We start from the raw sequence: 21,287 nt of genomic DNA, 5'->3' as shown, positions 1-21,287 counted from the left end.
AAAATATGATAAAATTACATTGCAGTAAGGTTGATAAAGTAAAAATGGAAAATCAAACCTATATGGAGGAGGTATTATAGAAGCAAACGTACTAATAGCATATGCTAAAATGGTTACTAGGATTAAGAATTAAAATTTAGATGTACACTTTCTAGCAGGCAAGAAAAAAAGAAAAAACATGTTATTATATTATATGATAATTTAAAGGATAAAAACTAACATATTAAATGATAATTTAAAGGATAAATGACTATTAAAGGATAAAAACTTACGTTTTTCTGTCAAAGTAGTGTTTTTTTCTATTATCCACTAATTTAAAAAATGAGATTTTAAAGAGAAAAAAGTTTTGAATCAAATGTTAAAAATAACCCACAGTTTTGCATAATGAGATCAGTAACAAACTTTTGGCCTTATCCATGATGGTTTACAATCTAATGATAAAACTATGCCAACTGAAGTTGATGCATTTAAATCTATGAAATTTTATTTTTCTACAATTGGAATCCTGACTTCTTATATCAAAGAAACACTCAATTCCATCACCTCTTATTAGCTATTCTTCATTTACTTGAAACAATTTCAGGCCTCTGGCTTCTAACGGTTAGAGCATGCAAAGGCAGTAGTGTTCATGGAGTTTAAGAGAGAGCTGCAGTATATCCTTTCTACCTCTCTTCTTAAAAAAAGCAACTGACATTATAAAGATAATTTTGCAGATATAATCTCAAATATTTAAAATACTTCTAAGGAGAGATGGAAAAACAATGGAAAGATCACAAGAATATTAGCATTTTTATTAGAAAACTGAAATAGTACTATTTAAAACACTTTCAAAATTTTCTGTAGTCACATTATTTAAACTTTTTAAAATAATAAAAAATGAAGAGACAACATTTCATACATATTCTTTAATTATCCAAAATCTAAAAATATATGTGAACTAGTCTACAATTAGGAAACAACAACAAAAAAAAAGAATGAGTAAATAATATAATCAAAATAGGTGCTTTTTATGGCCAGGTGCGGTAGCTCATGCCTATAATCCCACAGTTTTAGGAAGTCAGGGAGAGAGGACTGCTTGAGACTAGGAGTTCGAGATCAGCCTGGGCAACTCAGTGAGACCCCCATCTCTAAAAAAAAATAAATAAATTAGCCAGGTTGTGATGACATGTGACTGCAGTCCCAGCTACTCAGGAGGCTAAGGCAGGAGGATCACTTGAGCCCAGGAGTTTGAGGCTGCAGTGCATTATTATTGTCTCACTTCATTCAGGCTTCAGGGACAGAGTGAGACCCTGTCTCAAAAAAAAAAAAAATGTTTTCAGCTGGGCGCCATGGCTCAGGCCTATAATCCCAGCACTTTGGGAGGCTGAGGTGAGTGGGTCACCTGAGGTCAGAGTTCAAGATCATCATGGTGAAACCCCATCTCTACTAAAAACACAAAAATTAGCTGCGTGTGGTGGTGTGTGCCCATAATCCCTGCTACTTGGGAGGCGGAGGCGTGAGAATCACTTGAAACCAGGAGGCAGTGGTTGCAGTGAGCTAAAATCATGCCACTGCACTCCGGTCTAGATGACAGAGCAAGACCCCATCTCAAAAAAAAATGTATTAGATACAACAGTTTAAAAAATATCCAGATGACACTTAAGTCATTAGGCCTAGAATTGAGTGTATGTGCTCCTCTGTGGTAGTGCACCACACAGTGATGGCCATGTCTGGAGACTGGTATTATAAGAACTCTATCTTAGCATCATGGCAACCTTAGCTTGCTTGTACAGTCAGCCACCCACCCATATAAATATCCATTCACCCCACAGAACTTTCTGAGGAACTATCATGTATCCTACCAATGGTGTTAGACATAGAGAATACAGTAGCTTTGAGTCATGCAAATGTTCATATTCTTCATGTCGATCCTCTCTTGAGAGCAGAGTGTTTTCCCTCTCCTAAAAGTAACTAGAGCACAGTATCTTTCAGTTTTGTAATTTCATTATCTTGAGAAATAAGAGAATAATTAATGGGTGATTTGGTAAAAACCAAAAGGAGTTCCTCCTGTTAAGACTATCTTTAATGGAGAAAGGGTAGTTTGCCAGTTATATTAGTGACTATCCTCATTTGAAAAAGGCAGAGATGTTGGACAGTGAGAACCAGTATGTGTTCACTACAAACTTCACTCTCAAAAAGAGGCTCCTGGCTATTTTTTCCTATGGTTTACTCCAAGAATAGTGAACATCGAGCACAGGGAATGGTCAACATGATCTCTATCTTCATAGCAAAAGATGCATTGCATTGCAGTATTCAGGAGCATGGGTTCTGATGTCAGTTCGCCTGGTCTGTATCTTGGGTATACCACCAAACCACACTGTCTAAAATCTACTATAATAGGCTGTTGTAAGGATTAATCCATGTAAAGGACCCAGCACAGTACCTGGCATTGTAAATTGCTACTGTTGTTTTAATTATTATCCCTATGTTACACTGTTAGCCAAAAAATGGCTTAGACTATAGAGATTGTGATCAAAGAAGTATGGCATCTGAATAAAAAACTCTTTAAACAGATGAACGCAAGCAGGGGGCAAACATCTATGTATATCTACATGCATATGTAGTACAGAGTTAAGTTTTCAGAAATGGTCTTACCAATTGTTTAGGTAAACAGTCTTCACAAAAATACTTGGTCTTCTCTCACCTATCATTGATCATTCATTCATTCATTCCAATAATCCAACGAATATATATTAGAACCTACTCTGTGCTAAGCTCATGTTGAACCTAGGGACACAGCAGCTAGTAAGGGACATAATCCTGACCCAATATTCTTTAAGTGGAGCTCTCTGAGGCCCTGAATCTCTATTTCTTTTAAATGCTCTATACTCTGTATTCTATGTCCTATTTTATCTTTTTCCTCTCCTCATCTGAACCACAGAATATAGAAAATAATCTGAAGTTAATTAATTATATACAATGGATACTTTAAGGCAGTGGTCCCCAATCTTCTTTTGTACCAGGGACTGGTTTAATGGAAGACAATTTTTCCACGGACGGTGGCAAGGGTGCAGGGTTAGGATGGTTTCAGGATGAAACTGTTCCACCTCAGATCATCAGGCATTAGATTCTCATAAGGAGCACACAACCTAGATCTCTCGCATCACAGTTCACTATAACAGGGTTCACACCGATTTGAGAGGAGATGGAGCTCAGGCAGTAATACTGGCTCACTGGCAGCTCACCTCCTGATGTGCGGCCCAGTTCCTAACAGGGGTCCGCAGCCCAGGGGATGGGGATCCAGTATCAGTTCAGAAAAGATGAAGATGTTAAGATTTCTTGTGGAGCAGTGCCCTTTTCTAATGCTTATAGTAAAAACAGCATACAGATAAGAACTATACTAATGAAAACACAGCATATTTATATTTATATAACATATAAAAAGATATAATTAGTAATTACTACCCTTTCCCAAACATTTACTTGGGCTATGTACATCATCTCTAAGCACTTTGGGAAGTAGATAGTATTAGACCCATTTTCTAACAGAGGAAGCTGGGGCCCACTGAGGTTAACTAAGTGGCCTTAATATTAAAAGAGTGGAGTTGGGCTTGTCTCAAGTTGGCTTGTTCTCATTCGTAACTTACGGTATTTCCATTATAACTGCTGTCTTTTTAAAAATAACTGTGAAAGTTGTAATAAGTACTAATGGCTACAAGTAGTTGTAAAATCAATTTAGTCATAACTGTTTGAAAGATGACTGTGTGTCAAACATCAAACCAGAAGGAAACTGTCCACCAGGCATGAAAACAAATCCACTTTATTACTCAAATATGTTCACATAGTGCCTACCAAGTGCAGAGTGCAGGTTATAATGATAAGTGAAAAATGCCAAAAGAGTGTCAGTGTAAGAGTGTGTGTTAGTCAGTCGACTGAACATAAACTTGACAGGACTTCGACCATACATACTTTAAACATAGTCAAGACATCCCAGACTGTCAACAGGGCAAGACACTGATCAGTGAGCACACCACCAGGTATGGGAAGAACCATAACTGTGAAATCATTGAAAATTTCTGCTAATTTCAGGTGTCCCAAAGTTGGAAAATATCAGTATATCCTTAAGGGTAAAGTACTAAGCCACAAACCTTTCTGGATCCTGGCTAAAAATCTACTTAGAGGAAACTCACTGGGGGATATTTTCTGCATATAACAAACTAAACTACTGCTTGTATATCTTACTCCAAAAGCAATTCCCTTGATGAGAGACATATACTAAGTGGGAAAAAAGAGATAGAGATGGGTTAGAATATGTAAAAATATGAGAAAGTAGAAAAGGGGAGGAGGAAGAAAAAATGACAGAGGGGGAGAAAGAGAGAATAAAAGAACCAGAAGTTTATATATATATACACATATAAATACATGTATATGTATATATATTAGTGATTTGTGTTAAATTATTATTCGAAGAATAAAATATTTCTTAGGTATTTTTCTAAGGCAGAGATCAATTAGGCTATGTCAGTTCTGGGTTAATGCAATTTTAACTTAGCTAGCTACTGTAATGATGAAATTAGAGACACAAGAAACTTAGCATCTTTAGAGAAGATGTTGAAAATATTAAGTTAAAATTACATCACTAGACAAATTACTTTAAAATTTATTTGGAGTGGATCTAATTAACTAATTCTCTATGTAAGACACTTGAGCAAAGATGATGACTAATTTGAACACAGCTTTATGCCCTTCTAGTATTGCAGTTCCTAAAAATATAAGAGCACAATGTAGTAAGTGCTGGTTTCTATTTGATACAATTTCATAATTTTTAGTTATGAAGTATCTACATATAGGCCAATAAGTTTAAGTCACATAAGTTTAATGTCTGAATATTCAAATTTTAGGCCAAATAAATAATTCTTAATCTCAGGAAACAAAATAAAAAATTGTTATCTAGATGTGGAGAGTTCCTCACTAAATTAAAACTCTAAATGAAAGATTACAGGACCAGGTCAGTTTCTATCCTTGGAAGTTCTAACTGAATGTTACTCAGATACACATCACAGGATATAACAGTATTCACACTTGCAGAACAGAACAAAGATCAAATAGCCTAACGACTAAAAATACTAGCCCAGGATGGAGTGCAGTGGCATGATCTCAGCTCACTGCAACCTCTGCCTCCTAGATTCACGCCATTCTCCTGCCTCAGCCTCTTGAGTAGCTGGGACTACAGGTGCCCACCATCATGCCCGGCCAATATTTTGTACTTTTAGTAGAGACGGGGTTTCACCGTGTTAGCCAAGGTGGTCTCCATCTCCTGACCTTGGCCTCCCAAAGTGCTGGGATTACAGGTGTGAGCCACCACGCCCAGCCAAGGCATAGTAGCATTTCATTGTAACAGTGCATGAAGTGAGACCATGTACTTGCCACAGTGATGTAGACATATTTAATCAATACACTACTAATAACAAATAGTAGTTTGTGAAATAGAGTCTGAAAAGGCAGAGCTATAATGTCTGTGTAAGAGCTTAAAGACATAACGAGTTTAAAATCATATATTTAATTACATCAATTAAAACATTAAAATACATTTGGCAAACACTGATTCAACATGTTAATGTGCTAAACTTCAAGGTTTTATGGCATTTATAAAAGTGTGGTGGAACAAGAAGTGTGGAACTATCAGAATAAAATGGGAACAATGGTTATAGTCATCTGTTCTCAGCTTTTGTGTGGAACAGTCTATTTTACATAACCTAATGGTATAAAATGACTTTGTTTTTACAATATGCCATCTTTTCTTTCAAAATAGGAAGAAAAATTTTAAAAAGGTAAGCTCAAGGAGAAACCAGAAAGAAGAGTCCTATCAGTTTTGGTGCGACATGTTTTTTCCTTTCAATAATGACACACCTGCAAAGTTCTTATTTAGGTTTTTAAGTGACTATATTTTCCACTGAAGGAAAGGAGGAAACAAGAAAAAAAAGGAAGACAGGGGTGGAGGGAAAGAAGTGCAAGGGGAGGAAGAAAGGGGAAAAAAAGAAAGAAGATGGAAAGTAGGGAAGGGAGAAAAGAAGAAATAGGAAAGAGGGAGAAGAAAAGTAGGGAGGGGAGTGGAACTGTGTTTTTTACCTTTGCTTATTAAAATATGCATATACATACCCCTCCAACTCACAGACACACACACACACACACACGCACACACACATTTCATTGAGAAAAAGTTAGTCATGAAATTGGATAGCCCTGTAATTTACTGGGAGGTATTTATAATGTTCTGAGCCTTTTTCCAGTACAATTTGAACTTGTTTCTAAGCTATCATCTATATATTTTCAGATTTGATTGCAAAATCAGATTGGTTTGTTTTTCAAGTTTCATAATAAAGAGGTATAGGTACTCATAGTTCTGAAATAATTCTATTTACTGGAATCTATAGTGGCAGTTAAACTGCAACATAATGAATTACACATTTATTAGTGTCAATTCAAGTGTGACCAATTTGCTTGCCACACAGTAATGTTGTATTTGCAATTTCTGTATTCTTATCATTGACTTAAAAATAAAAACAGTGACATAATTTTATAACATAAAAAGGTTTGCATTTGAAGAGGCAGAATCAGTAGCTATACTGCACATCAACATACTGTATTTTACTAAATTTTTATTCCCCAAAGTTAGATTTAGAGAACACTGATCTATGGTACACCCAAATTCATGTTATATACTATTATAGAAGGTGGTCTGTGGTAGATGCCAAGCAATCCTACTAACAGTCATGAGAGGGTATAATTAAACAAAACAAACAAGGATAGAATGTTGTGGCTTCAAAAAGGTCACAAATAACCAATTTTGTGTTATATTTTCTCCTTTCTACTGACGAACAGTAAGAATTTGGGTGTGATCCACTGTTTATTAGATTCCATGTTTCCTCTTTCCTGATTTATTCTACTTTGCAGGAGCATATCCTCAAGTCCCTTCTTAAGAAGGGGTCATGAGAGGTAACTTTTGTGCATCCCTGAACATCTAAAAATGGCTTTATGGCTTTGTGTCCCCTCTCACTTAATTAGATGGTTGGGTTTTTTAAAATAAAACTCCGGCTGGCAAATCATTTCCCTACAGAACTCTGAAGATATTATTTCATTATCTTCTAGCACCCAGTTAATGATAAAACTTTTGAGGACAGTATGATTCTTACACTTTTGTGAGAGGAACTATTTTTCTCTTTAAAACCCTTAAATAGTCTTCTCTTCATTCCTAGAATACTAAGGTATCTTAATGTGCCTCGCTGTGAGTTTTTTTTGTTTTGTTTTGTTTTCCCATTTATTATAAGCATCTGGTGGGGCCCTTTCAATCTTAAGATTCCTGTTTTTTTGGCTCTGACAAATTCTCTATTATTCCTTTAGAATTTCCTCTGTTCTTTTTCTGGAAGGCAAAATGTTTGATATTGGACCTCCCTGGGTAGAGCCTTTGTATTGAACTTCTTTCCTCATGTATTGCCTATATATTTGTTTTATTTTCCTAGAGATTACATAAAATTTATCTTCTCTGAGTATTTTATTTTGGAAATTACATTCTCCATTTCTTTTACATGGCATCTTATTCTACATAATAGATCTTCTAGATTCTATTTGAGGATATTAAAGTGTTTTTGTTTTGTTTTATTTTAAAGTACTTTATCAATCTCAATTTGCTCTGGGGACAGTTTACTTTCTTTGGGCACAGGTGTTTTGTTAATCTTCGTCTCTCTCTTTCCTGTAGAAGCGTTTCTTCAAACATCTGGTGATACTTGATTGTCCATTCAAACTTAAAAGACAGCAGAAGAAATGCAGAGTTTTTTTGTACATGGGTAGATGACTGGCAAGTTTCCCTTTCTGCTAAGTGGGAGCAATCTGCTCATTATACTTTAAAGTCCGTAAATGCCAGAATGTGGAGGGTTTTGCAAAGTCCCAGTTCACACCCCTGTTGCCCAGTTTTCCAAGAGGAAATACCTGGCCAGGCTTTCTGCTCATTGATTGGGGTAGACTGTTCCCTAGACACTCTTTTAAGCCAAACCCTTTACAAAGCTTCAAGGCCTATCCCACCTTCCATGATTCTGGAAGCTGTGAGGCAGACTGACTCTCTCATTAACTAAGGTTTCCTCCACATATAATGGACTTACTCTGTCATTAATCTTTCATCTACTTTCCGGCTTCCAGAAATGGGCTCATAGATCTCATTTATTGGTGGACCCCTCCCAAAAAGGATAAGGAGCTAAAGACACACGTTTAAATATACTTAAGGCAATGCATATTTTAAGTAGAGGCAACCTGGTCACTTAAAAGTTCAGTGGACCCAATTTTAAGAGAATGAGACAAAAACATCTGACATTTATATCAATTATAAAATTATATTATTATATCAATTATGGATATAATATATCAATTATATCAATTGAAAATTATACCCTAACTTCCCATACCAAAGTCTTCAAATTGTACTTGGATGGCAATAGCAAATCATAGTCATTTCATAAATGCAAGACTATTACTGAATGACAAGGTAGTTAAAAATATTCTAAAGTACAAATGTAGACAGTTTCCATTTGTAGGTTATGCTCATTCAGATTCACTGTATGGCTATAAAATGTAAAGGACACCAAATTCACGTTTGAAGAAAGCAATAAAATTTTTTTAAGTGTATTCTGATTAGGAGGTATAGAATCAAGAAATCTGAGGTCAAAGAAATTTAACTTTATACGATAATCTAGTCGTATTATTTACCTCTTCTTTCCAGAAGCAAAAACAGAGGCTGAAAGAGGTTCAGCAACTAGAACCAGTGAGTACCCTTTGCTAACTAGGACAAATAACTGTTCCTACCAAAAATGATAAAAGCTTAGTGAAGAATGTAACATCGTCTTCGAATCATTAAAGAGAAGCTTTGTACAGGTGCAAACTCCCTGAAGAGTGAGTTACCACAAGTGAAACTTAGAGATACCCAAACAATTTTCATACTTACTCATTACCCCAGTCCAGGCGCACGGTGATGTGCCGCTTAACCTCCCGCACCTGATCCTGAGTCAGGTGACCAGACAGTAGCTGCCTTCGCAGGTCAATAAGTTCATTCATCACATGGCGTAGTTTGTAGAAAAGATCTACTTTGTGTTTCTGAAAGGGCATTTTTGGTGTTGGATGAAATAAAAGAGATATGGAAAAGGAATGAAAAGAAAAAGAGAAATAGTTAAGCTGTGAATAGTGCTCATTTCTCTGAACCACTAAGGTAATATAAAGAGGAACTTAATTTTAAAGTCTGAAAGTCATTACCTCCTTCTATCCAAAAATCTCTACATAGTGACATCTAAGAAAGTAACATAATTGATCTGGATCATGCAAAAGTAGCATTTATCTCTACCACATCCTAGATTATTCACTTCTTTAGGAAATCAAAGTTACTAAACTTAGAACATAATGTTACACAGGAGCCCAGAGCTGTTTTCCCTCATAGAAATTGCAGTTCACATAAAAGCAAAAATTTCAACCATCCAGCAATAACTCTGGTTTCTCCAGGAGGGATATCCAAGTTGGGAGAGGAAGAATCATTTGCCCTATTTTGAAGCAACTGAAGTTTCAATATAAAGCCACAGTCCCTGGAGTGAAATTCACTCCTGATTTCTAGGCCTCATCTAATTTTCTAATTAGCTTTTCTAAACAGTGTGTCGTTCCCCGACTCCCTTTGGTGTAACAGATTTCCAGTCTTCTCCGTTTAATAAAAATTGTCACCTTTGTAAGAGTTAAATGGAAACATCTTAGCAAACTTAATTATGGACATTATAGTGGTTTTTAACCTTAAAAGTAGAAAAATGTAAGTGTCATGAGAACAGATGCTTCAGAAAAAAGATGTACTTAAAAATAACGTATGAATTTAAAAACTCAAGTCCTATTTGCTGATATGTGAAATCTTGATTTTAGAATCTTTTGGTTTCCGTATAATTAAAATTCTTCGGATGTGACCGATCTATAAATAATGCTTCTGAAGGCAGATTAAGATGTTAGTAGAATATCTGTATGAGATTTACCCTAAAAAAGATGTTTGCCAAAATAAGCTCAAGTCAAAGAAGCTATAAATAAAATTAGCTACAAAGCAAATCACAAAACAGTAGAATCAGCCAGTGTTTTGAGGTGGCAGTGACCTTATAATGAAAGTATTTAGAATATCACACTACTTAGAAATCATCTAATGTGACTTTTTTCTATTAAGAGACAGGATCTCACTCTGTCTCCCAGGCTGGAGTGCAGTAATATAATCATAGCTCACTGCAGTCTCCATCTCCTGGGCTTGAGCAATATCCCAATTCAGTCTCCTGAATGGCTGGGATTACAGGCCTGGCTAATGTTTTTTGTTTGGTTGGTTTTTTTTTTTTTTTTTTTTTTTTTTTTTGAGATAGGGTATTGATAAGTTGCCCAGGCTGATCTCAAACTCTCAGGCCTAAGTAATCCTCCTACCTCAGCCCCCTAAAATGCTGGGATTAGAGGCATGAGCCACCATGCCCGGCCCCATTAGACTTTTAAAGATCCATCTTAAAGAGAAACTATTTTAAACTAGAAGATGTTAGGAATCATACACTCTAACTTCTCCTTTCTTTAACCGATGAAGAAAAGTTAAGCATCCTGATGGTACACAATGCTGGCAAAAGGTGAGAACTCACAAATTCCTGCCAGCTCAAAAATCAGCAAAGCCTAAGCAAACTATATCATCTGGAAAACTGGAATCTTGAACATTAAGCAATAAAGGCAATGTGATATTTGTTTCCAACACAAACATTTCTTATTGATAAAACAAAGTCACCTGTTTAAGTATAAAACAGAAAGTTTGAATTATTTTTTCCCATCAAAGCCTATATGATAGTCCATTGCATGTATACATCCACAAGCATTCATTCATTCATCCAATTAACAGATGCTTGTGCGGCACCTGCTGAGTTCTAACACCTTGTTGCAATCAAAAGTCCCTGCACTCATGGCACTTTCGTTCTAGACAGCAGGCAATAGGCAAATCATTAATGATGGTAATAAATTATAAAAAAAAATCAAGTGGCCAAGGGTAGGCTGGTTGGGGAATTGGGGAAGGTACTGCTTTAGGTGGAGTTGTCAGGGAAAGACTTTTTGGGAGCTGAATTTTGAGAATACAACTGAATGAAGTAAGGTGGCAACATTTAAGGAAACTGGGGACGTTTTTCAGGCATAAGAAACAAGTGTAAAGGCCTTGAGGTGGAAGTCAACGTGGCATGTTCAGGAAGAACAGGGTAAGTGTGTCTTGAGCGAAGTGAACAAAGGGAAGAACGATGACGCAGAGAGGCGCAGGGACCAGGTTAAACAGAGATTTTGTAAACCACCTTTAGGGCTTTGGCTTTTATTCTAAGCAAGATGGGAAGTCACTGGAGATTTGGAGAAGAAGAGTGATGTGTAAGTCTTGAAAGCATCACTCTTGAGTGCTCTATTGAAGATAAACCATAAAAAGGCAAAGAGGAAGGCAGGGATTCTAGTCAGGAGGCTATTTAGTGCAACAATTTACAGCATAACAGCTGCTTGGATGAAGGTAAGAATGCTGATGTTAAGAAGGGCTTGGAGTTTTGACATGTTTTGTAGGTAGAGGTGTCAGAATTTGCTGATAGACTAGATGTGGGTTATGAACACAGTATCATTTGTGAAAACTAATTAAAAGTAATGTGGGGTGGGTGGGTGTGTGTGTGGGTGTATGTGTGTGTGTGGTTTTTTTTTCTAGCCGAGTCTAATGAACTATCACTCTTGTTTTGTGGCCTGGAAAGCATGTCTGGAAGAAGGAAACTAAGTTTAATTTTGGACATGCTAAGTCCGACATTGATTTCCAACATTCAGAGGTTAGGAAAGTGAGAAGTATTTAGCAGAGGAAACCAAAAAGGAGTAAGCAGTGAAGTGAGAGGAAAAGCAGGAGAGTATGTGTCATGAAAGCCAAATGAAAATTGGATTTTAAGGAGGACTTTGTCAAGTGCATTGGCGGGCGGTTAAATAAATATGAACTTAGAACTGGCCAGGGGATTTGGCATTGTGGTGGCTGTCACTGACCTCTACAGGAACAGTTTCAATGAAATTGTTGGAGTGAGTTTGAGTGAGATGGTGAGAGGAAGAAGTGGAGAAAGAGCACAGAGAACTCTTTTGAAGAATCTGCAGTAACTAAAAGCAGAGAAATGAGGTAACAGAATGTGACTGTGTGGTTAAGGAAGGGTTTTTTAAAGATTTGACAAAATTTCAAACTAAATTTTGAAGGGAGTAATCTAGTAGAGAGAGAAAATGTGATGATGCAGCTGTTAAATCCTCGAGTAGACATGAAGAGATGGATCCTGGGGGAAAAAAGGGAGGGTTTGATTTAGGTAAGAGGCTTGATACTCTGTGTCACCTATTTCCTCACAGAGAGGAAAGATACAGAATATGGGTAGTGAAACAGGTAGCTGGTAGATCTGGTAATAAGAGAACTAAAATTTTTCTCTGACTGCTTTATTCCCAGAGAAATAAAAAGCAACATCATAAGCTGGGAGTGAACAGAGTGGGAAGGGGTATTTGAGATTTGAGAATAGAGGAAACAATATAAAACAGTCTCTTATGGAGTGGTAAATCGAATTGACCGGAAAGTTAGTTTCATTGCTAGGTAGTTTTGAGATTTGTGAAAACTAATTAAAAGTAATGTGGGGTGTGTGTGTGTGGTTTTTTTTTCTAGCCAAGTCTAATGAAGTATACTGATAATGAGGCATCATGTGTATTCATGTACATGTGTGCTATGGTCCAAATGTCTGTGTTCCCCCCTCAACAAATTCATACGTTGAAATCCCAACCCTCAAGGAAATGGTATTAGGAGGTGAAACTATTTGGGAGATGATTAGGTCATAAAGGCCAAGCCCTCATGAATGGGATTAGTGCCCTTACAAAACAGGCCCAAAGGCATTATCCTAAGAAAATTAATGCAGAAACAGAAAAACAAACACCGAATGTTCTCATTTACAAGTGGGAGCTAAACACTGGGCACTCATGAACATAAAGACAACAGCAACAGACACTGGGGACTATTAGAGGTGGGGAGAGGGTGAAGTACAAGGGTTGAAAAAGTTACCTGTTAGGTACTATGTTCACTACCTGTGCAAGGGGATTATTCGTATCCCAAATGTCAGAATCATGCAATATACCCATGTAACAAACCTACACATGTACCCCCGGATCTACAAGAAAAGTTAAAATGATTTTATACATATATACATATATATGTAATGATTTTATACATATATACATATATATGTAATTATTTTATACATATATATGTATACACACAGACAAATTTCCTATTAATATTTAATTAAATATTTGTATTTGTTACCTTAAAAAATAAAATAGGCCCAAGGGGAACGTTTTTTCATCCCTTCTCCCACGTGAAGCCATAGCAAGAAGGTGCAAACTATGAGGAAGTGGACCCCCACCAGACACTGAATCTGCCAATTCCTTGATCCTGGACTTCTAGGCCTCCAGAAATGTGATAAATAAACTTCTGTTGCTTATAGACTGCTCAACTTAGAAAATTTTGTTATAGCAGCCCAACAAACTAACATGGCATATATGTATTATCTATGTGAATATTAATGCATATACATGTACATATACACACATAATATATACATAAATGCACAATACACATATACAATATCTATGCCACATACGCACACATACAGTATCTATGCAAGAATATACAAATGCAGTTTTTTAAGACATTGTACATTTTTTTTTTAATCAAGAGCTTCACAGATTGCATTTTCCAAAGACAACTACAATATCTCCCATGCCAAGTGGTCTTTTGCAATAATGTCACTTTGATAGTCTTCCAGCATGACATGGAGTCTATTTCTCCACAGTTTTGAATCTGGGCAGGCCCTGAGAATGCTCTGACCAACAGACATGGCAGCAGTGAGCTAGGCCAGTTCTCAGCCTTTAACTAATCTGGCTGCTCCTGATACCTGCGTTTTGGAATGCATGTTCTTGGCAGCTGGGGCCATAAGTAAGGAGTTTCAATGGTGTGAGTGAGCAGTCTTGAATACTTAGCCCCGTTGAGCCTTCAGAGGACTACAGCCCCTACCAATATTCAACTGCAACAGAATGAGAAATCCTAAATGAAAAGTGCACAACTGAGTTCACTATATCCAGAAAAGAATGAAAAACATAGTTATTTTAAGCCACTAAGCTTTGGATGGTTTGTTATGTAGGTAATTGAAACAATTACACATTTTTTTACAATAGAAAATCAGTTGTTTCCAAATACATGAAGATGAAATTACTTGCCCTACACCAATTGTGTAAAGATGCACAAAGAATGAAATGGATTAAGTAAAGCAGCACTGTTATTATAACCAATGTGGTGTTAATTTCTTTTTCCAGGTCAACCTAATGACCTCTCTGACCAGAGACCCTAGTAGCAGAGGCTCCACCAACATTGCTCCAACACCACACTGTGTTCTTGGGTTTGTTAGCATAAGACAGTATATATCACTCAAGGTGAGCAATCTGGGTGACTAGCACGAGAGCATACATTCACCTAGAATCATTTGATGCCACAAAACAGCTAAATACCTCACTCAGGATAAACAATCCTTTTCTACTTAGAGACCTGTTCCTCGGTGGATTAAAATAACAGTATAATTAGGTTGGCACTACAGGTTTTGTTTTCTGGCACAATCATCCCTATTTCCTGTCACCGCTAAAATAAAACGAAAATTCCATAAGGAGGAGGTTGGGCAGAAGAAACCTGTATAGCTCATCTTAGCAACACATCCAGCCTCTCCAAAAACTCTACAGGCTAGTATTTGTCAAGATCAGTCACAGATTATTTGGAAAGTACACTGAACAGTCACTAGAAACCATAAATTTAGAATGATTAAACTACTTTACAAACACACGCCAAGTACAATTTGCCTCATTGTTGTGAAACAATCCCTGGAGCTCTGCAGAAAACAAGAATACGTTTTAGTGCTTGTGTTTTAAAGATAATTTTTGCTAAATTATTTTTAACCCAGTATGGAAAGAAAGGTTATGCCACAGTGATGCCTCTAAGTCAGTAAATGAGCAAAGTTGTAGGGCATTCACCAGAAAGTATATTACCTTTATTTTAAAACTACATATGCTTAAAGACCAATTAATATAAACTAACACAGCATCATAAAAATCTAATTAAAGAAAAATGACATCAGAAATACTGCTCTCCTCAAAGAGAATAGTGTCCTGCCATGAGTACTAAAAACTGTATATCAAAATCAATTTAATGGAAGCTAAACATTGCATTTAAATTTCAAGTTGCTGTGGGAAGATTACCAGATCTCCCCTATTTTACATTTTCTTTTTGAATATTCCTTTATTTATACATAAGTAGATGGGTTTTTCCTCACTTTCTTTTTAACAAATTAACCATTAAGAACTTGACTTTATTCAAAACTCCCAAAACAGCATTCTTTTTTCATTACTACTAATAATCAAGTCTCTTCTCATGAAGTAACCTCTAATCCTATTCTAAATGTTTTCTTATATTCCGAAACTCAACCCAATATAATGAAAAAATTTCTAGACTGCAGTAGTTGGAACCCTAATGACCTTTATGTCAAAAATACCTTTAAACGGTCAGGCATGGTGGCTCACACCTGTAATCCCAGCACTCTGGGAGGCTAAGGCGGGTGGATCACAAGGTCAGGAGATCGAGATTATCCTGGCTAACACTGTGAAACCCTGTCTCTACTAAAAATACAAAAAATTAGCCAGGCGTGGTGGCGGGTGCCTGTAGTCCCAGCTACTCAGGAGGCTGAGGCAGGAGAATGGCACAAACCTGGGAGGCAGAGTTTGCAGTGAGCAGAGATCGCACCACTGCACTCCAGCCCGAGGCACAGAGCAAGACTCCATCTCAAAAGATAGATAGATAGATACATAGATAGATAGATAGATAGATAGATAGATAGATAGATAGATAGATAGATAGATATTTTTAAAAATATCTTTAAATCCAGGAATCTAAATTTTCATTTTAGGTTGCCGAACAACATAGAAACTGAGTAAAAAAGAGACATTTTTGTGAAACAAAACAGTACTTAAACCAAAACTAATTTACACTGACTTTCAAGCACATATTTTCAACAAATGAAAACGCAAAGAAACAATATGAAAATTCTTTTTCTCTTCACTAATATGAGGAAGTACCTATACAATATCTATTTCCTTGGCACACACATCTAACTCCTCCACATCTCAAGGGCCACGATGTCATCCTCACTCTACCCCCAGCCCAAATACATCCTCCATTATACAGTTGATATTCCAAATAACAAACAGCATTATAGCTCTATTCCTCTCTTACAACACACATATTTGCAGAAGAGCTAAGATTTGTAAAAATCTTTCTATTCCACAGAGCAGATCTTCATAAGAAAGGAACAACACCAAAGGTAGAAAGGTACAAAAAATATTAGAGATATGAAAATGGAGGCTGTAGTTGCTGAAGTCATCCATTCATGGATGGACAGATGCCAAGTGAAGGGCATCCATTCACAATACTGAACAAGGTAGACTTACCTAACAGTGGGCAGTAAACAGCTGAGGCGTTCTCAGGCTCACAGTCATTCCTACTACACAGGATAGATCAAATCTCTACTTAAAGTCAGTCCTTAATGTGTCCATAGGCATCTCTTCTTAGGGAGATGAATAAAAAGCCAGCCTCAATCTTTCCCATGTACAACTACCCACTCTACCAAACATTAAAGGTGAAAGCTGGAAAGCAGATGACTTGTCAAAGAATAGAAAACTAAAAAGCCCTAAGAATAGGGTGGAGGAAGACAAGTGAGGAGGGTGGGAAATAGGGAAGAAATCAATAAGACACAGCAAGCGTCTTACTTCTGGAGGTACCAGAAACCTCTGAAGCCTAGAAGTATTATCAGAAACCTCTGACGTATTATCAGAAACTTCTGAAGAAACCTAGAAGTAAACCTATTATCAGAAACCTAGAAGTATTATCAGAAACCTCTGAAGCCTAGAAGTATTATCCCCCTTTACCCCCAACCCCTGCCCACTGCCCTTTTCACATCGAGCTCCCCAAATGTTAACAACCAGGCTGATACCTTCATATGAAAAAGAACAGAGAAGATTCCTCTTTAGAAAAACTCAGCCCAGGGGAAAAGATCCAGAAATACTGACAGCTGCTCTACCTTTTCCCATGAAAAGCCAAGCCCTATTCTAATCCCTCTAAAGTAATGTTCACCAATTGATAAATACTAGCCCAATTCACAGAGCTTTCTGTCAACATTTTAATGTCTCATTCTTAAATATGAATGGACAAAGAACACCATATAATAAGGAAGGCTTCCAACATGAAGGGAACAAAACAATCAGAAAAATAGATATTGGAGGAAACAGACATAATGACAAGAATAAAAGAAAATTTCAAAGAAACAATAATATTTTATAAGACCATAGAAATTATAGCACATCCATCCAAAGAAGAATAGGGCATAATAAAGGGGCATAACACCCAAAACCCAAAAGGGCTTTTGGAAGTTAAAAGCAGGGTAGTTGTAATTTAATATTTAAAAAACAGTAAAATAATAAAACACAAAATTGAGGAATCCTGCCTGAAAGTAGAATGAAAAGGTAATGCAATCCAATAGATAAATGGGAGACAAAATGTAAGAAAATTAGTGAATCATTTGAAGATGTTCAATTCTAATCAAAGGGTTCCAGGAAGAGAGGACTGTGAAAACAAAGAGGAGGGAAGTATCGAAAAAGGAAATACAAATAAAATGTCCCAGAATTGAAAGAAATTAGCTTTTAGGCTAAAAGAATTGGCTGATTAGCCAGAATTACCAATGAAAAAAATCTAACTACATCAAATCATTGTAAAATTTCAGAACACTGGGGCAAAGAGATAATACTAAATTTTTCATAAAAAACAACTTGTCAATAAAAGGATCAGGAACTAGAAGGGCATTGGGACAGGACATGGAACATCTCAACAACACTGGAAGCTAGAAAATAATGAACCAATGCTTTTAAAATTCTTCATCTTATTTGTAACAAAGAAGTATAGATCCAGCCAAACTATCAATCAAAGGTAAGGGTAAGCTAACACATTTTAAATATGTAAAACCTCAGAAATAAAAATTCTCCCACACACTTTTCTTTTTTTTTTTTTTTTTTTTTCAGGAAGCTATGGGGAAAGTGCTTCACCAAATGAGGAAGTTAACCGTTAACCAAGAATTAAAGCAACACTGACTTAACCTAAGAGACAAAGGGACCTAGGAGAGAAGCGAAGAAAATTCTCAGGTTAGAGTAACAAAGAGGGTGGCAGGGTCCATGCAGGATATAATTGAGAAAAAAAATTCAACTGATAAAATACCTGAAGTTCTTGAACCTAGTCAAAGATTTTCATTTATGCCACAAGATTGACACATAGAAAACAGAGGAAATAAAGCAAATTAAAAAGGAGAAACAATTATTAACTATAAGAAAAACAAAGTTACACAAGAAAGGAAATGTAACCTTAATTCACTATATGTGAAGTGGCTACACAGACACAGTAACAACTAAACACTGGTTCAAAACATGGTGATACAGCCGGGCATGGTGGCTCATGCCTGTAATCCCAGCACTTCAGGAGGCCGAGGCAGGTGGATCACGAGGTCAGGAGATCAAGACCATCCTGGCTAACATGGTGAAACCCCATCTCCAGTAAATATACAAAAAATTAGCTGGGAGTGGTGGCGGGTGCCTGTAGTCCCAGCTACTCGGGAGGCTGAGGCAGGAGAATGGCATGAGCAGAGATGGCACCACTGCACTCCAGCCTGGGGGACAGAGTGAGACTCCGCCAGATGGGGAAAAAAAAAAAGTGATACAACTAGTTTGGAAGTACTGAAAGGGTAAAAGTATGTATGTAGGGACAAGAGCATTCGGAGCTTAATTCCTATCTTCTATAATAAGGAGATCACTGAACTATAACTTAAATAGAAAAATCAAGATATACATTAAAATAACTATTTAAAAATGTAAAATACCAGAAGAAACAGCTAAAAGGGCTTAAAAAATGTAGAGTGAGAATCAGGAATGGGGAGAAATAGGGCCAGGAATTTAAAGCTATTTGTTCAATACCAAGTAGTCTGTAATATATGACTTAAAAATCCATATATACATATATCTTTGACTTTTTTAAAAGATGAAACTGAGTAATTCTTACTATAAAAGGCCCTCCTCCATCCTCCACCCCAATTGGGTTGCTATGGGTCACAAAGTTAAGCAGAGTCTCAATTTAGCCCTCACTGCTATTTATTACTTTAAATAAATAGAACCAGCCAAATCTGCACTAGTGCAATGATCCCTCTCAGAATCAACACAAAAGCTAGACCATTTATACATCTCATTCTCCTAGAGTGGATGAGAAATGACACACATTTCACAGCAAAAGAATGCTCTAGGGAAAGCTCTCTTGATTACATATAGCATCTGTCCCTTCACAGCTTTCACATTGGTGACAGTACATACAAGGCAGAAATGATAGTAGCTACCCTGCCAACCAAGCCCCTACAAGATCTGAGTCTCCCTGCTAAGGCAAAGAAAGGAAAAAAGCGGAAGGTGCACACTGGCAAGCAAACTCTAGAGATGCAGCAGGCTCAGACCTTTCACACGAAAAGAGCTGAAATTCCAAGGGCATCCAGGAATTCTCTATTAAAGGCATTATGTTGCGTTAACTCCTACCTCTAGTTTAGTCCATTCATTCATTCATTTTTTTAGACAGGGTCTTGCTCTGTTGCCTAGGTTGGAATACAGTGGCACAATCATGGCTCACTGCAGTCTTTACTTCCCAGGCTCCAGTGATGCTGCCACCTTGGCCTCACGAGTCGCTGGGACTATAGGCATACCATGCCCAGCTAAATTTTTGTATTTTATAGAAACAAGGTCTTGCCATGTTGCCCAGACTTGTCTTGAACTCCCAGGTTCAAGCGATCCACCCGCCTTGGTCTTTTAAAGTGCTAGGATTACAGGCATGAGCCACTGCACCCAGCCTACTCTAGTCCTTTTAAATGACTGTCTTACCTCGTGAAAAAAGAAAGCTGAGAACTTCAAACAAACCTGTGAAATTTATCCAAATCATTTCCTGCCTTCCTACTACTCATCCTTTCTCTGGAGTTTCATAATTCTTTAATATAAAGATAATAGAGCATAGTGGGTGATATAGTTCAAATGCCCCTCCAAATCTCATGTTGAGATGTAATCCCTACTATTGGAGGTGAGGACTAGTGGCAGGTGTTTGGATCATGGGGTGTAGCCCTCATGAATGGCTTAGCCCCATCCCCTTGGTGATGAGTGAGTTCATGTAAGATCTGATTGTTTAAAAGTGTATGGCACCTCTCCCACCACCTTCCTCCCACTCTTGCCATGTGATGTGTCTGCTCCCATTTTGTCTTCTGACACAAGTAAAAGCTCCTTGAGGCCTCCTCAGAAACTGAGCAAATACAAGGCCATGCTCGTACACCCTGCAGAACTGTGAACCAATTAAACTTCTTTCTTTATAAATTACCCAATCTCAGACATTCCTTTACAGCAACGCAAGAATGGCCTAACACAGTGGGAAAGGGTATTGGCTTTAGAGTCAGAATGGTTGGTTTTCTATCCCAACTCTGCCAACTACAGTACCTTAGGCAAATTTACTAACTACTTGTGTGCCTCAATTGGCTCATCCCTTTACAAAAAGAAAAAAGAATAAGGTCATCTACCAAGGATTATTACAGGGGTTAACTGTGCCTAGTACCCAGTAAGGGCTCTGTGATTGTGACTATTACCATATTCCTTGACTTCCCTCCAAAAGACACTCTGCTCTGAGCCTGGCTCCGAAACATTAACAAGTCTTCTAGTTGTGTTTCCAGGACACCACATCTGGCCTTTGCTGTTGAGTCTCACGTGCACCTCTCTAATAATAATCCTTTTCAACTTCCTACAGGTAACCATCTTCTTAATTAGTATCCTTTTGTTCCTTTAAATTTAACTACTTAATATATCCCTTTAAAAATTGTTTCATTTTATCTATTTTTTAAAACTTTGTATGAAGAAATTCTGTACCCTCTTGACTAAGTCAACCTTTACTTTTGAAGAAGATGTTACTCTGAATAAGGTAGACAGAAACTATTTATAATTTTTTTCTCAGAACAGACATTTCTCAAAAGAAAACATTCATACAGCCAACAGACACATGAAAAAATGCTCATCATCACTGGCCATCAGAGAAATGCAAATCAAAA

At 37.0% G+C, this 21,287-nt stretch overlaps 1 protein-coding gene across 1 annotated transcript in view; it reads right to left on the bottom strand.

Annotated features, from left to right (window-relative positions):
- DOCK3 (dedicator of cytokinesis 3) overlaps positions 1–21,287 on the bottom strand; it is a 494,638-nt gene that overhangs the window by 325,045 nt on the left and 148,306 nt on the right. Inside the window, exon 4 of the mRNA XM_011992509.1 lies at positions 8,972–9,120. Coding sequence (XP_011847899.1) covers positions 8,972–9,120 — 149 coding nt within the window. The remainder of the gene's footprint in view (positions 1–8,971; positions 9,121–21,287) is intronic.

This window comes from Mandrillus leucophaeus, unplaced genomic scaffold, assembly GCF_000951045.1.
Source record: "Mandrillus leucophaeus isolate KB7577 unplaced genomic scaffold, Mleu.le_1.0 Scaffold412, whole genome shotgun sequence".
NCBI classification, from domain to species: Eukaryota; Metazoa; Chordata; class Mammalia; order Primates; family Cercopithecidae; genus Mandrillus; species Mandrillus leucophaeus.
The sequence above is the reverse complement of the archived record's forward strand: the minus strand, read 5'-3'. Positions and strand labels throughout refer to the sequence as shown.